General features: G+C 45.5%; 1 protein-coding gene across 1 annotated transcript; it reads left to right on the top strand.

Annotated features, from left to right (window-relative positions):
* Window positions 1-12,620: 12,620 nt before the first annotated feature.
* On the top strand, window positions 12,621-16,957 carry LOC311509887 (uncharacterized protein; the record flags this gene model as incomplete). The annotated part of the gene is made up of 3 exons (XM_084575326.1): window positions 12,621-12,750; window positions 14,254-14,388; window positions 16,775-16,957. Coding segments are annotated over 3 exons (448 nt in total), but the record flags the coding sequence as incomplete, so codon positions are not given.
* Window positions 16,958-17,183: the final 226 nt, after the last annotated feature.

Below are 17,183 nucleotides of genomic sequence, written 5' to 3'. Positions count from 1 at the left end.
CTGAGCTGTTATTTAAAAGTTCTCCCAGAGAACTCCGTCACTCTGATCTCGAGCCAGAGCCCGCTGATCTACGCTCCAAACACCGCCGTGGCCTCACTCTTCCTTTCCAACCGAGGATGAAGGGATGATGGGAGGAGGGATGGAAGCATTCTCTTTGGCCTTCTTTGGCATGCTTTATTTTCTGCCTCTTTTTCCCAGCAGGCCATCTGTTTCCTGCCTGCAACATGACACCAGTGCCCGATTGGGTTATGCTTCCCTTGAGGTGTGTGTGTGTGTGTGTGTGTGTGTGTGTGCTATTGTAGGGTTTATGATTAGCTGCCAGACTAATAGGCATAGTCATTTATGTCGGCACAAACTGGCCCATGTGGTTGCATGTGATCTGAGTGTGATATAGTGGACACGCTTCATGCAAAGTGTGCGAGAACTACTGTGTCACTGATTCATAATGTGTTCCATGGCTGATGCGCTGTGTGTAATGTGTTATTTTCTGTCACAGCCATATCGAGTCGGGCAAATGAGTTACTCTTATGTAAGTTAAACATCCTTATGTTAAATAAAAAGTACCTTGTGTCAGTGCAAGAAAAGGATATAAATATGTACAATTTAATGTTTGCAGTTATCAGTCAGCTATATGGCATGGTTATAATGGTTGTTCTATCAGCCTGACCCATTTTAGAGCGGGCTGGATCAACGGAATACTCTGCTTCAGTGTCGGCCCGGTTGCTGCTCAAGTGAGAAGTTGGCATCTTGAAATTAGACATACCACAGACATAATTCAACGTCCTTCACTCGCTCTCCCCCCGTCCGACCCGGTCCGATGGGGATTTTCCACCCCTGGGCCCGCGCTGAGAAGCTGGACTCCTCTCTCACCCGGCGTGTTTGTTTTTAATCGATGCTCACAAAGATGTCTGTCAGCTAAGGCAAAGCAGACGTCCCAGTTGTGTTTGGCAAGGCCACGGTACACCCAGGCCTCCGTGGGTCTGGTTATAGCCCCGGCCGAGCCTGAAAAATGCTGGGACTTTTGAACAGTCCAAGATTTTGGTAGCTTCCTGGTTGAATCAAGCACTCAACAGGGCTCTGTTGTTACCAGAACTTAACCGGAAGTACCAATCCAGAAGTGCCGGGGAGTTCTTCTGGCCAATCAATGCAACCCTTCTAGTACAGAAAACAGTTCTTTAAGAGGTGTTAAGTATGGATGAATAAATGTAAAACTAACCATAGTCTCAGGCAACCACATGCTCTTATGCAAGATTTCTACTCTTTCATCAGCCCAATAAAAAGGCCTGCCAGAGTTAATATGACAGGCGCCCTATAAAGGTCAATCCTGATTAAGTCCTGGGTGGTCCTCTACCTCGGAAGAATATTTTTAAGCTAAGCTCTGGCTCCTCACACTGCTGCCATATTCCTGACCATGCTAGGGCATTTTCAAATTTGATGCTATTATTATGACGTGTCATACATCCAAATACCCGACTTTGCTTACCTTCCAGCAAAACTCACTAATTAACATGTTGCATTTTAGATTATAATGTAATCTGAGTGAAAGCCGTCATTACCACCCCTCCCTTTTTTTCCCACCCCCTCCCATTCTTACTTCCTGTCGTCCTCTATCTCTGGCTTGGACGTAGGTGCTGGGAAGGTGTTCTGCGTAATGTGCGAGTGAGTTATAGTTGCTGACCCGTGTGTCTGTGTGCGCTTGTGTGAGTCTGCTTCATGTCAAATCCACACCAACCAGCTCCATCCACCCCTCCCCCTCCACCCCTCCCCCTCCTCCACAGCAGTGCATTGTAGGAAAAGAAAATAATAAAAAAAAAGACCAACCATTGCTGATCAAATTGCATTTTCTAGCTCTGTAAGCCGCAGTTGGCTCGTTGTCGGAGGGTTTTCTGCAGCCGCTTGATACCGGAAAGATTTACTGCACAGCTGGAATGAAAATACTGCGGGCTGGTCTGACAGTTGAGAAGACAGATCTTCTCATCTGCAACAAAAGAAATGATTGCTGTTGGGCTAAAAGTTATTTGTTACTTTATTGGTAATTGGTACTCTTTTGTGAGTGATAAAGAAATGTGGATAAACTACCTTTTGTCGCTTTATTTGTTAGCTTCAAACATACATGTTTTGTGCTGACTCTGTAGGGTTATTTCAAAATGAAGCAACAATATTACATAAATAATGCTTCACCAAGTGGTACTGGAAACCATTAGGGAGAAGACAGGAACCTCAATGGTTACACAGATAGCGGATAACCCTAACCCTAACCTTAACTCGCAGAGGTGTTGCAACCAAACACACTAACTAATTTTGCTTACAAGGTCCGACTAATGTCTGATAGTAAGATAACGTCAATCAATTCCAATTTTTGTTTTGGTTCAACATGCTTATTAGCAACTGGGATGAAGGATTAAGCAGCTCCTCCTTGAGATAGTTTGGGATCTGTCCTTAGAAACCATTCGGAAATAGGCAGGCACTTTCAAGAAATACAGATTGGCCCAATCTGAAGGGAGTTTCGATCAGACTGAAGGTGTAAAAGCTTGACCTGAATAAATCTTTCTGTGTGCGTTCACCCCATGTGGGGTAAACGTCAGACATGGAGGTAGCAAACAAATTCTAGACAAATATGGTGGTTAGCACTGATGCCTCACAGCGAGAAGGTCCCGGGTTCGAATCCATGGGCCAACTGGGCCTTCCTGTGTGGAGTTTGCATGTTCTCCCTGTGTCTATGTGGGTTCTCTCCGGGTACTTCGGCTTCCTCCCACCATCCAAAGACATGCTCATTAAGTTAATTGGTGATTCTAAATTGCCGTAGGTGTGAGTCTCTGTGTTAGCCCTGCGATAGACTGGCGACCTGTCCAAGGTTTACCCTGCCTCTTGCCCGATAGGCTCCAGCAGACCCAGCGACCCTTCACAGGAACAAGCGGTTACAGAAGATGAATGAATGAATGAATGAATCAGAATGATTTAGAGCGGGTTGAAGTAATGTTGCGTTCATGTAATCACACTCGCCGTCTATCACAGGCTGAGATCAACCAATCGGATTGCTTCTTCGTTCTCTTTTGGCCACAAGCACGTAGCTTGGTGCTTTGCAAGATGGATTGTCTGCTTGTCTCATAAATCTTGCGAGAGCCAAGCTGCCTTGCAACATTACCCCGGGCTAGCAACAAAGGACCTACCTGATATCTGGGCAAACACAACCTTCCTCCGGAGGACCTTCCCTCTTCCTGTGACACCCTCTCGCCCTCGCCACCGTCTTAACGATTGACAAGCGTGGCCGTGAACAGGTGTAGATTATGCCTGAATCTTTGGGGGGTGCGGAATATGAGAGTTTGGGAAAACAGTGTTTTATGTGCAGTTACCCTCCTCCGCAGGCCTCCGAGTGCACCGTTAAGTTGTGTTTTCATGAGTGCTTGTACAGTATATCTAATGGAGAAAGGACCTTCTGAGAGGTGGTTTGTGTGTTACGTTATTACCTCACTGGCTCAGTTTCATTATCTAATCACAGCCGTATGGCGATGCACAGTCTCGCTGATGTCCGCCAGGCTCTCTCTTCAGACTCGGCGGCAGGTGTTTATTTTAAAGACTGTTGTAAAAGTGTCTCTGTGTCTATCACTCCTCTCTCGCTCTCTTTCACTGCCGGTCTCTTGTGATCCGTCTCTCTCCACTTTTAACCCTGAGGACATGCAAATGCATCTGTTGTGGCTCAAGCTGTTTTAAGAGCACGACTGAGTCGACGGGGGCAGGAGGAGACGGGACACAGATTGGGTGTTTAAAGAAATACAGACAGCGACACACAAACAGATGACCAGCTGTACCAAGAAAGCTTCTGCAGAAGAGACGGAAATGCCAAAGCTTTGGGCCCACATAGGGGCGCTTGGGTTTCAAAAAGTAAAGGTATATCATCAGCTAGCGCATATTTGCGTGCTTGTGTGTGCGACTATAGATGTGCTCCCATTTGCCAAGAAACCTAAATACAGACGGGAAATGTTTATAGAGGTTCTTTTTCCGTCTTTTCCTGTCTCATCTGTCCTCCCTTTCTCTTGATCACAAACAGCTGCTGAGTGAAGCATGTGATAACACCTGCCTACTACGGTCTATTTTGGGAACTTGTTCTAATTGCGGATCACAGTAGAATTAATACAAAACTACTCACATGGGACAAGTCCAGCCCAGTTTGTGGGGTCAGTATCAAGCCTCAGTGCTTTTTTGGTACCAACCAAAGTGAGTTCATGTGACCTAGCATCAAATGCCTGCTTAGTTCAAATACCATCTTATAATACTGATGCGCTTTAAACCATAATTTTGACAATTTCTGATTTCATTTTCAGATTGGCTGTATATTGTTTATAGAGATAGGTATAATTTTTGGCACACTGCTGTCCTAACATTTCAAAGAACTCCCTGCTCAAGTACGATGTTTTAGCAGCAGACTAAACAGAAGGTGCGCAGTTTATCCATTGGCGTGCGTCTCACGCTCATTGTCGTGACGGCCGATGATAGACTCTGGGCTGACCCAGACCTCACTGTCATTATCTCTCCAGGCCTGACCGCTAATATAGCTCAGCGCTCTGTCAACACATGAAGAAGAAAATATTCCTCCCGTTCTTAAACGTGATGACGCTTAATCATCACTGGTTCTCTGTCAGTGGAAAACGAGTAAGGTATTACTTACTGAAAAGCTGTCGGTTGTGATTCACTCTCGTTTAGGGTTTTGTATAATTACCTGACAATGACAGGGCATAGGAGCGCTTTAATGATGCAGGTGGTAGTGTTTTACTAGAATGATGAAGAATGGAGGGAGATGCATCAAATCATAGAGCACATAATGACATGGATGCTGAAACAAACTCTCCAAACTTCTCCAGTGATTGTGACAATGGCTTGTAATCTGATTTAGCAATTTCTGGTGTTTACTGAAAAGCCAGTGAAGTAGAAGTAAACACTTACCCTGTTGCCGCAGGGTCCTAGCTGAAGTATCTCTGTAGTCAAACCTCCTATTTTAACTTGACAGTGGCGATAACAATTTTTCAAATTAAAATTTGATTTGACAGAATTTTAAAACAAATCTGTAGAGGACACATGAATTCACCGGGGAGTATTAATGTCAGAAGCATGCTATCTTAGTCCCTATTCCTGTCAGTTAGCTCCTTTAACCAACTTAGCTTTATCAAAGAGACCCATTCAGCAGGTTAGACGCTGACCCCGGTGAACCTCTGAGGATCCTCGGTTGTTTGCTGGAGTGGAGCAGAGCCTGTCTTAGTTTATTATTAACCGCCTGTGTCTCATCCACTCTCTGCTCTGACGGCACCGGCGATAACATTTCGAGGCTTTTGTCTTCATTTTTGAATTGCTGAATCTATCAAGAGGGCCTGTGCTAGTTTCAGTACGTTTTGGATATCTCAAAGAAATGTAAAGTCAGCTTCCTTAGTTGATTTTCTACTGTCTCTCACATTTGTGTAGGGTAGTACTCGTGTGAGTTTGTTGTACAGAACCATCTGGAAAGTCGCCCGTGGAAAGGGCTAGTAACAGGGCAGCCACTTTCATTCTTACTTGGCAGGTGATTGTTTGAACAACATTGTCTATCATTGGCTAACTTCAACCAATCCCATCAACATAGATGTAGCAGGGGTTTGCAGAAGAGGGAACACAACAAGACAATCTGAGGACCTTTGGAACCCATTGTTGTAAGGCCCATAAAATGTAGTCTTAGAAGTGACTGCCAGTTGTTCCTCGCAGGTGACTGATTGGTCTGCACCTGAAGATGAGCCACAAGTGCGTAGCCTGACAAGATGGATTGTCGTGTGATCTTGCGAGAATCCTGCTGACTTGCAAGTTGGTTTGTAGATCAAAACCCAAAGTGTACCAGGAAGCCAGGACCACAGTCGCTTTTAATCACTGCAAGCACTGATAAAAACACAATGTAACTGCAAATAACGTATGCAACAGCACCTGTACAAGTTTTTATGGACCTAGGACAGGATATAATGGAAGACGGCTACCTGCAGTGGTCTACCTAGATCTCATTTACACTATTCTCATTGGTCCAAACAAGACTTGATGGATGATATGCACAGTATATTTTGGGTGCAGATTAACTCACAAAGTACTACACCACTGTCAGTAGCCCTGATGACATTTTTTTCTTGCTTTAAACAGAGATAGCTGCCTACAAACAACTCAACAATTTAGTCAGGGCAACAAGTCACCCTGGAATCACTTCAGGGTTCAATTATTCACTGCGGATTTAAAGGCATTTTAATGAATTGACGCATGCAAGAGATTTAACGGAGAATGAAGGAATGTGGACAAACAACATCCATGTCAGCCTTTGTCATACTTAAACACAGATGATTAACCCCGCACAAAAGTCAAATAGTCCCGTTTGTTTATAGAGAGGGATCAGTAAAACCTCAGCTAATTTTAGCGAATCACAATTAATCTTTCACCGAAGCGGCAACCAGTCCTCAGATCCCCGTAGACTTCGGTGTCGCCAAGTGTGGATTTTACAACTGCCCTGTGCGACCAGTTGTTGCCGTCGGCTAAAGACGGCACCATTGTTTAGATCGGCCTCGACATATGTCGGAACATGCCCGTTGAAAAAGTTGTTGCCTTTATTTCCGCCTCTATCGTGTCTAGACAAGTCCTGCCACTATCTGCTCTGTCTCCCCGCTCCGCATCAGCGATAACAAATGACGAGTCTCTGTCTTGACTGTTTGCAAAAGTCATCTGATGACTTCAGCGGTTCTCTGTCCCAGTAAAAAACTCCGCATCCCATTACCTCATAGCTGTGATATGAAGGAGTGAGTTTAAGCGCGGTGGCTTGGTTTTGACGATTCAGCGTTGGTCACATCCTTGTTGATCCAGTGGAACAACAGATAATGATGAGGCAGATCCCTGATCTCAACAGTGGACCTTCCACTCCCCCACATTCATCCGGTTAAGACAGGGAAATACCAGCGTTAAAGCTTTTAGGCCGCGCCATTCTGCAAGGAAAAGAGGTCACATCTAGATATGGATGCTTGACTTACAGTAGAATTACAATAAAGATTAATTTATGGGTGTGGTTAAATAGTACAATTTTGCAATGAGGGAAGTTTTTCATGTGGTTTTAGCAGCAGATGACTACTTTTCAGATCTGGGTGTGTTCAGCAGCACCTCCACTTCATGCATACTTCAAACAAGGATCGCAGATTACTACCAGACATCAAAGTTGAAGACATCAGATCTAGCATGTGAGCTGTGTGAGGTCTGAGGGCCGAGCTCCGCAACCGAGTCGCTCTCTCACTGATTGTTATGACCCCGCGCTGTCAACACAGCATCTATTCCTGTCTCTGTATCAATGTTAAAAATGCCAACTGTGTGTGCGAGCGCATGTGTTGCACGAGGACCGTTCAAACAGCCAAAACAGCTGGGGTTTGGGACTTTTAACTAATGGCTGTGGTGAAGTGAGAGTGATCACGTTCAGAGCCCGTGCTGTGGCATCTGTGTGTGCGCATACATTTGCGTTTGTGGGTGTCTCACAGCGGAGGGATGTGTGTTATCCATTAAAGTAAATGGGGAAAGAATTCTGTGCTCCGCAGATGAATGTGGGCCAGGGGGTTCAGGGAGGCAGGATGGGGGGTTGAGCTGTTCCACTCTCTCCATCCTGGAATGCATTCCCAAACCTCGCTGATGCTGGAGGCTTTTAGACTGTGTCACCATCCAGCTATGTCTTAGTTTACATCATGCTGTATACCTGCATTGTATTAAAGAATGCTGCTTGAGACCTCTTCGGTACAAAACTCCTGCCAACTGAGTGCTTACGAAATCCACACTGACTAAATTACTTGAGACCCCAGGTTTGATTAAACATTGAAGCATCTGAGCCAAAACAAAAATGCTGGGAGAGTTCCTCCATCGCCAAGATTTGAGGCTTGATTCTCGTATCTTCTATCTGCGTCCGCCTCTTATTCATTTGGTTACAGTTAGCGCAGTAAACTTCTTCGTGTGGCCAGTTTTCCAACACTGGACTGGGATTCACTCCAGAAGGGCTTTTGGAGTGGATTAAATACCTTGCCGAAGGACGCACTGATGGCAGTTCGCCTGCTGGTAACGTTCCCAACGCATGTTCATTGCCCATATTCATTACCCATCCATAATCAGTGAAATCTCTTGGTTTTCCCCTTGGATTTGACCTAAATTTCTCTTAATTTCTAGAACAATTTGTCTGTAATATCACATCTAATGCTGAATTGGAGCAAAAGGATCATTAGGACTGTAGTCTCCTGGTATAATGGTTGATTGGTTGGTCGATATTTCCTCGCCCTACCAAATTCTCGTTGGCCGGACGATTATTTCAATAAGAAAGAAAGTGTTCATTGTGCTCAATAGCCTTCCATGAGTCGTTGGAGAGACGTAAAGTTGAGTGAAGCCTAATGGAGGTTCACCGAATGTTTATTTGGCGTCGGCTCAGAATAAATGATCAAATTAATGTCAAAGAAATCGTCCATTTGCCGTACCAGTTTGCATATGACAACTCGACAGCCATACCATCTACAAAACGTTGGCTAACTTACCTGCATGCACTTTATTCTCTCCCGTGACAATTTGATTGTCACCAGCTGACCAAGATTTTCTTTGACTGATACAAACTTTCAACATGTCTTGTAGATAATTTTGTAAAATATATTTGCGAATTTGATGTAAAATCTATATACAAAACAACTGGCATTCACCTTTTAAAGCTTCTTTTGCAGTTACCACAGTCTCGGCGTGTGGTAGCTATCTCATCTCGACGCGCACACACTCACAACTGCACCTAATAAATAAATGGAGTAAGTTGGATAGCTCACGCTAACATAAAAATGGCGCACGACCAGGAACAGCCCTCATGGGAGACCGCCGGCCCCTTTGGTAGAGTTCACATTACTGGTGTTAAACCCGGTCCACTTTGTATACATAAGACAAGACTGAGTGTGTTAATCATGCCCTCTGACATGAACGCTCTCAGCCATGCGAGCGCAGAGACGTCCAGATAGGTAGACATTTACAAAACCATTAGTTCTCGCAGTGTGGGGTCGAAGCGGTGCGTTCATTTGCCGGGGGGGGGGGGGGGGTCGAGGTAAACATGGCCTAATGCCACAACTTGGCTCAGGTCAGTAATCCATTTATACACACACACACACACACACATAGATCTTTATACTGTGCCAATCTCATCTAAGCAATACACAATCTTGTCTGTGTATTGAATATTACAACCAGTCTCCCACAAGGCTGCCTCACACACACACACTCAATAGGCTGCTGTCAGCTGGATACTGTTAACATTATGCTGGGGGTTGGAGAGAAAAAGAGCAGGGAGGGAAAGGAGGAATTCAATCTCAACACCTTCAGCTTCTGCCCTATTCACCTTGCATGTTATTGTGCAGGAATGCCATTAGCTAAGTGAAAAATGACTGCGCGTCTGTCTGCGTGTGTGTGCTGGTCGGCGGATGGATTCGTGAACGTCTGCATGCCTGTCTCTGCGGAGAGCGGGAGGGGGAATAAAAAGCGTTCTGTGAGTTTAAGTGTGTCTATAAACGTTGATTTGAGTTTTTTAAGGCGCTGCCCATTTTGTGCGTGTATCAAGTGAATGCTGAGCCTTAACCAGCACTTTAATGTTGTAGATTAAGTAGGCACCGGCTGTGTGCTGATTGAAACCAGACGCTTTAGCTCTGACTTCCTACACACACACACACACACACACACACATCCACGCATGTGCCAGCACAATGGATTTTTTTTTTTCCCTCTAGAAAAAAATGCTCTCGTATTTACTAAAGTGTCATGCATTTTGTCATCTGAGCATGCTGCTGCACTGGGTTTCTGTCTGCCAGCACGTTGCAAAGTCAAGATTCGTGCTGTTACTCTATCTTTGCACAGCTGCGAAGGCGTCTCATTTCTCTCAAATGTTGTTGGTGGTGTTTTCTCTCTTCACCGTATCTTATATGCAGCTTTAATATAGAGCACGTCTTAACCAGACCTTGGTCGTTATTTTGCGTCACACAGAAAGGGGTAAAGTTTTATTAAAGCTCGTCACATCGGGGCAGAGAGAGTACTAGAGAGTGCATCACAGAAAGGTCAGTGGAGATTGAAATGTCCTTCTTAAGGCGCGAAATTTCAGAGAATTAAAGGAGACTAAACACTGAAGCATGCCTTAAAACAATACCCCAAATATATAGCCCCCAGCAGCCTCCCATGTATACACATAAAGGCTAAAGTATGTTCCAATTATTGGCCGAGGTCAGATCTCGTCTCAGATTCAGCGCTGGTTTAATATTTCATTATATCCCCTCCGGCTTACAGGGCTTTGTCCCAACTGTGTTCTGCACTGGTCAGCACATGGCCCGCAAACACACAGACACACACACACACACACACACAGACATGCACACACACTCCGGCCTGCAGAGCCCAGTGAAAACAAAGCTGGGCTCTGCCAGTGTAAACACGGGCCATTGTTATGGGCACTATTTCCCGCCTCGTATCTTCGCTCCCCGTGGCGCTCCGGCGGTACGGCTCTGGCGCAGGTCCCGTTCCAGCTTAAGTTATATTAAGAATCCCGAGGAATCATTTGCCTTACATTTATGTGACCATGTCATTATAATGCAGGCAGCGGAGTGTGATTTATGTGCTCCTTCTCGCTCCCGAGCGCTCCTCTTTCCCCTCTTTCGCTGGGTTCTGTTTTAACTGCCTGGCTCCTTAAGTGTGGTTTGCGGCCGTTTACTTCGAGAGGTTTTAGCTTTTTTGACTATTATTTTTAGAAGACCAGCAGTCGGTATACTTTACTGGCTTTCGCCTGCAAAGAAAACCAATGGAACAACACGACAGACTATTGTTTGGGATAATAAATGGACTAATGTTACGCGGGCGCGTTGGGCTGCGTGTTCGCCTGCGTACGCCAGGTAATGCATTCATCTTCGCGAGTGTGTGTGTCAGTCACGCATCCTATAACCGTGGATGACAAAATGTGTGTGCGAGAGTGTGTGTGCGCGTCACGTTTCGGTGTTTCTCAGCTGTGACCCTGGGCCACATGTGCAGCCAATTAGGACCAATCAGAAGGCTGTAATCAGGGCGTGGCTTGGGGGAATGGTGGCAGCGTGGCAGTTGGGGGAGTTGTAAGACCCATGATTAGTGTGTCAGATTGATGAGGAAGAACGGCGGCGGCGGTGGGGGGCTGCCTGTTTTACCTCCTCGCATGAGTGTGTGGCAGACGGGGGGGCACTGTTTATTTAGTTTTGCCAACCAGAACTGGATAAAACGGGGGTTTCAGATTCTTGGTTTTTTAACCTATTTAGTTGACAGATTGGTGCGGTTCGCCACATGAGATGATGCAATTACAGAAAGGTATTTAAATGTAAGAATATACGTTTCCTCATGCAACATACCGGACACTATATATTCCAACGCTGCCGTGGCACCCTCACGGTGCTATAACTCTGCGAGAATGCTGCTGCAATACGACGTTTTTTTGGACCACATTTGTTGATTAGCTCTCAGTTTTTCTGCAGCGTCTTCAGCATTTTCTCTCCCATGCGCATTCCTTCATGTGGCTCTTTCTGTTTAGATGATAATGTGGTATGAATAAGAGAGAAAGCAGTCTCTTAGTGAAGTCAATCAATCATCAGTTGATATTTGTAAAAGAGAAACGTAGTAAATTATGAGAGTAACTGCCTCGCTTTCGACCCGGTTAAGCAAATTTGTGAATGAAGGACTCGGATCTCTTGAATACTTTCCCCTAACGGCAATGTCACAAGAGTTTTACTTCGGCGCCCGTCCTTAAATAATATTATAGCATGCACTCAAATCCCAACAGTGTGATTTTAGAGATTTGAGTGATTTCCGTTTTTATTGGCAGAAGAAAAACAAATTGTAGTGTGCAGAAGGAGAGGGGAACAGCACTGAGCCAGTTTTTACCATTGTGTCAGTGCTGGTGCAGAACTGTTGCGCTCTGAGAATGAATTACCGAAGGCAGATCCCCATTCTGCATGGTGGAGAAAAATGCAGGTGTATTGCATCTAAAAAGAGGAGCCGTGTTCTCCAAGTTTGCATGTGTGCTCGTCAAAGGGCGGCTGTTGTTAACTGTTTGCCACGTAGTGCGTTTGCACAAATAATGGTCGCCCGGCGGTTTGGTGGTTTAGTTTGGCCGGGGACGGTCTCTCCACAGTGGATATCTCCTGTCAATCTTTAATAACGGTCTAATAAAAGCAAGAAAATGTCATAAAAATGCTTTTAAAGGACTTCTGAGTAAAAATGTGTAAATGAAAGTGGTAGTTAAATGTGCCTGCTCAGGCTTTTCATCATTGCTTACAATTGGAAAAATCTTGTAATGCATCCAGGGCATAAGTAGTATGCAGTGAAATGGGGGGGGGGGGCTCTGTGGTCTCCGCTGCTGCTTCCTGCGCTTTGATTGGCCCTTGGATCGCTGCCAGAATGCGTCTCTGGAAATCTGATCAGCGTGTTTATTCATCGGCCTTTAAACAAATGCTCCGTTTTTACCCCAAATCACATGTCGCAGCTTCACTATTGGCACCAGCGATGTCAGCAAAACCAGGCAGCAGATTTCTTTTTTTCTTCCTCGTGGCCTTTTTTGTTTGTCCGGAGCAATGCAAGAGAGAGCTGGACGGACGGCAGATCCATGGAGCAGTAAAACCACCTTCAATCTGACAGGGCAGGCAAACACGGTGACCGGAGCGTGGCCCGGCCTCCGAAAACCACATGTGAGCGGGCAGGAATGTAAAGCCCACTCCATTGCGGGTTTTGTGTCTGGGGGGAAGCAGCGCAGACTCCTTGACTCACAGGACACTGTTAGGTTGGGGGTGGTGGAGAGATGAGGAGGTGGGGGCAGTTTGACTTTTGGGAATGAATGCGCAAGTTCAGGAGAAGTGTGTGAATCATGGCCACAAGGCTGCCTACGGCTGTCTTATTCATAGCTCCTATCTCTTCCATCACAGTTGTTTTTGCTTTCATGGTCACCTTAATGAAATGCGTAAGACATGACTTTTCATCTGCTGTGAAACAAAGACTACTGTATTTGCACTTGAAGGAGGAGAGGAGCTTCCACTAAGACTCTGTTTTTTTCATTGTAGTCAATGGGAGAAAGGATTTTCAAGTCGGTTAACTTAAATCTTCAAATATACGGGTGATTACATAATCATTTTTCAAGCGATAATGGAGAAAATATATTGGTTTTCGCCTGTTCAATGGGTTGGTTTTAGTTCGCAAGGTAAGGCAGACACAATTCGTGTCTACTACTGGTGTCATGAACTATGACTGGTGATCATAGAAGAGACACGTATCACTATTAGGAGCTGGTGGAGACCAAAACTGAGCTAGAAGATAGCAAGTAACTGAATGATGTTTATCAGGTGTCCAGAAGCATGACTTGAAACAAATGTTGCCGCGCATGTTTTGGATGTTTGCTGACAATTACAACTATTGTCAGCAAATATTAAAAATGGCTGATTCTTATACACCAATCAGGCATAACATTATGACCACTGACAGGAGAAGTAAACAACATTGACCATCTTGTGACAATACAGTGTTCTGCTGGGAAACTTTTGGACCCGGCAGACATGTAGCACCCACCTAGACCAGACCAGGCACCCCCACCCCATAGCAATGACACTCCTTGATGGAAGCAATCATCCCCAGCAGGATAAGATAAGACAGATAAGATAAGACATGTTTATTGATCCCACGTATCAATAAACATGAAATTAACTTGTCACAGTAGCACAGAATTTGTCAAAAATATATACAAAACAGTGACGACTTAAAAATTACCAGGGGAATACCAGGATGCAGCCTGATACAGACACACACACAAATGGTTAAGGAACAACTCAAAAAAACAAGGTGTTGACCTGGCCTCCCAATTCACTAGATCCCAAACTGATCAAGTATCTGTGGGATGATCCACAGATTCCCCTCCCCTCAACCCATAGGACCCAAAGCCCCCCATTAACAACACACCACAGGACACCCTCAGAAGACCCATGTCCATTCTCTGATGAGTCACAACTGTTTTGGAGGCACAAGGGAGACTTACACAATATTCGGAAGGTGGTCATAATGTTGTGCCTGATCGGTGTATCAATATCAAGAGATAACAATCATTGGTCAGGATCCATGGGGAGATCATTAATGTCGAACTGTAACAGAAATGAATGCTATCCCGTGTGCTTCCTTTTTCCTGCATCCCTTAACGTCCACCGCTTGTCTTTCTCTTTGAAGTTCCAAAGAAGTTGCTCCAGGAGCAGGGCCCCAGACCCCCGGTGTACCACTCACCTCCCAGCGCCCATGACCCCAACATAGTAGGAGACAGCCCTCCAGAGGGAAGCTCAGCGAAAAGCCCTGACACTGTTCCAGGTGAGTCTAACGGCCAAAGCTTGCACACTGGCACACACACACACACACTCACAGCCCCCCATGGAGAGCAGTTAACACTAAGCTGTCTCAAGGCCTCCCAGGCATCGAGACGAGCCGTAATTCAAGTCTCAAGTCGGGGCAAACGCGCATGTATATCAAAAGTCACACAAGTTCAAATGTTTCCATATGTCTACCAGCAGAGCCATTGGTTTGGACGGCTTATGATCACCGGTCTTAAAAATATGGTGCTTTCCAAGAACCAGTCATTGCTGTATATGTGACCACAGTCTAAATCAGCGTGCTGTAATCCCTGAGAGGGAGAGAGAAAGAACGAGGGAGAAGACCGAGCAAGAACAATGAAACGAAAGAATGAAAAGAAAAAAAAAAAGAGAGGAAGCCAGCTATGGACGGGATCTCAAACAAAAGCGTTATTCATGAGGGATGGTGGCCTGCATCCAGCGCGCTAATTACTCTTCAGCTGGGGGCACCGCACTGATTAGGAAGATAGACGAATGAATGAAAGAGGAGGTGGGAGAGGGAGAAGACAGAAGACGTGCGCTGCGGTGCTGCTGACGAATGAATGGCTCGGCTTTCTCGCACCGGCTTCAGGAAAAACCTGTTCCCGTCCCCGCTGTGACGCGGCAGACCAAACACGTGAAGAAGGGAAATTAAGCGTGAGCAGGAAAAGACAACAAGATGCATTTTGTTGTTGCTGTGGAACAAATGTAATCTTTGCTGCCTGACTGTCATCACAAAGATGGAGCCGCACAGCACGCAAAGGCTCTGGGAAGTCCTCAACAAAGAGCGCACCTTGTTTTTACCATTTGTTTCTTTGTGTGAATGAAACAACAATAAAACAGGGTGATACGTGAGTCATGATGGTATATTTTGTCACCTACACACAGACAATGACTTACTCTTTTTGTTTGTTTCCAGTCTCAAAGCTAAGCTACGTTATCTAGATGCTCCAGCGTTGCATTTATCACAGGCACTGATGTGAATCTTCCTATTTAACTCTGGATTCAGAGTTAAACTCTGGATTTTCTCCTTTCTGTTTCCGCTTAACTTTCCCTCTTATTTATGAGCTTGTTATATCAGTTCAATAAAACCACGTGACACTTAGTGCAATTGAAATATTTCAAGTCCCTACAGTAGGCTTTTAGAGGAACACCGTTATGTCGGACAAAATTCAGACACGGCTCTAGCAGGTCAAGATTTTGTAGAAGTTGGATCCCAACCCAAAAGGTTAAAGATGTAAACCATACATGAGCTTGTGTTTCGCGCATTTATTTTTGTATTCCCATCACAGCGTTTTCCGCATCTTCTCTCGACCAAGTGGCTAGTTTTTCTAAAAACAGAGATCGCGGTCGAATGTTAGCCGATGTGTGCACCGCCGCAGTGGGTCCAGGTGGAAGCATTTACCTCCTCAGTGAGCAATTCCAGTCTAAACTGGATTTATCAGATAAAGAGAGCCTGACACACCTTAGAGGTTCTGCAGTTTGAGGTCGCCAGTGTGTGTGTGTGTGTGTGTGTGTGACACTCCACCAAAGCACGCTCGGCTTCAAAAATGTAAATATGACCATACGCCTCCTCAGACCTGAGGTCACCGAACTGAAAGCTCCCGTTTATTTCGAGTCTTTGAGCTCAGCTTGTTTTTGTACTTCGTCGGTGACGTGTTGCTCGTCGTATGGCGCTAAAGTTATAGAAGTTACACCGCGCCAGCTTAACCAGAGGTGACTGTACTCTGAAAACTAATCCGCTCTCTTGCATACACAACACAAGCCAAGTGTAAACACCGAGAGGAGCTGATGAAAATCCAATGGAGGAAACGGTCGTCTATAAATAGAACTTTTTCTTTCTGAGATTTCGGGGGGGAGCTGTTGTAAGGCTGCCAGAGCAAACGTTTTCCATGTGGCCCTCTCTCTCTGTGTGTCTTAATGATCTGAGTCAGAATGAATTTGACAGAAACGGATGTTGTGTTATCTTCTGAATCACACAACTCCCTGGGACCATGTGCGCGTCTTATGCGTGATGCATCGTTTTACAAAAGCGCTTCTCCTAAAATCTCCTAAAAGCCGCAGAGGGGCCGCGGGTGACTCATTGTTCCGACTGATGTTGCTGCGATTCCTCGGGAGACAATACCCTCTCGCTTTACTGTAAATTGTCCAAGCAGCTCCGTCATAATGTGACGGTGCATGCGGTAATGAGACTCAGCCACTGTGAATCATTGTACCACTGTATGCGTCAGTTGTGTTTTCACGCACTGCATTTGAAGCTGTTTAATAAAAACATCCGCCTGTGGCACTGATTCAGCTGCGTGTGCATGTTTTCCTTCTAGGGTCTGGTTCGTGTTGTTTAACCAAACCGCCTTGTCCTTGTGTTTTAGATAAGAAAAAGACTCGGAGGACGAACCCCATCGAAGAGAAGTCTTCAGACGCCGAAAGAGAAGGAGGTGGAGGAGGAGACGGCCCACTGCCACCCCCGAGCGTGAATCCCATCATCAACTCCACCTCTAGTGGCAACATGGCCCTCATCAGCAACGCACTGGCAGCCTTCACTTACATATCAGGTAGAGCGTCACATCACATGAACGTAAGACAGGGTTAACTCAGGATCTGCACCTCGACTTGTGAAATGGGCGGCAAAGGGATTTGATGGCTTGGTTGGTTCCATGCTTGCAGCATGTGTGTGGCATGCTTTTGTTTGGGTAACACCCCCACCCCCCATTTCCCTTTTCCTGGGGACTGAAAGGTGGGTAGATGTGGGCCAGAGGAATGCACATGTTTAGCAGAGAT

Source organism: Chelon labrosus (genome assembly GCF_963514085.1).
Source record: "Chelon labrosus genome assembly, contig: SCAFFOLD_273, whole genome shotgun sequence".
NCBI lineage: Eukaryota > Metazoa > Chordata > Actinopteri > Mugiliformes > Mugilidae > Chelon > Chelon labrosus.
This window is presented reverse-complemented; position numbering and strand designations above follow the sequence as displayed.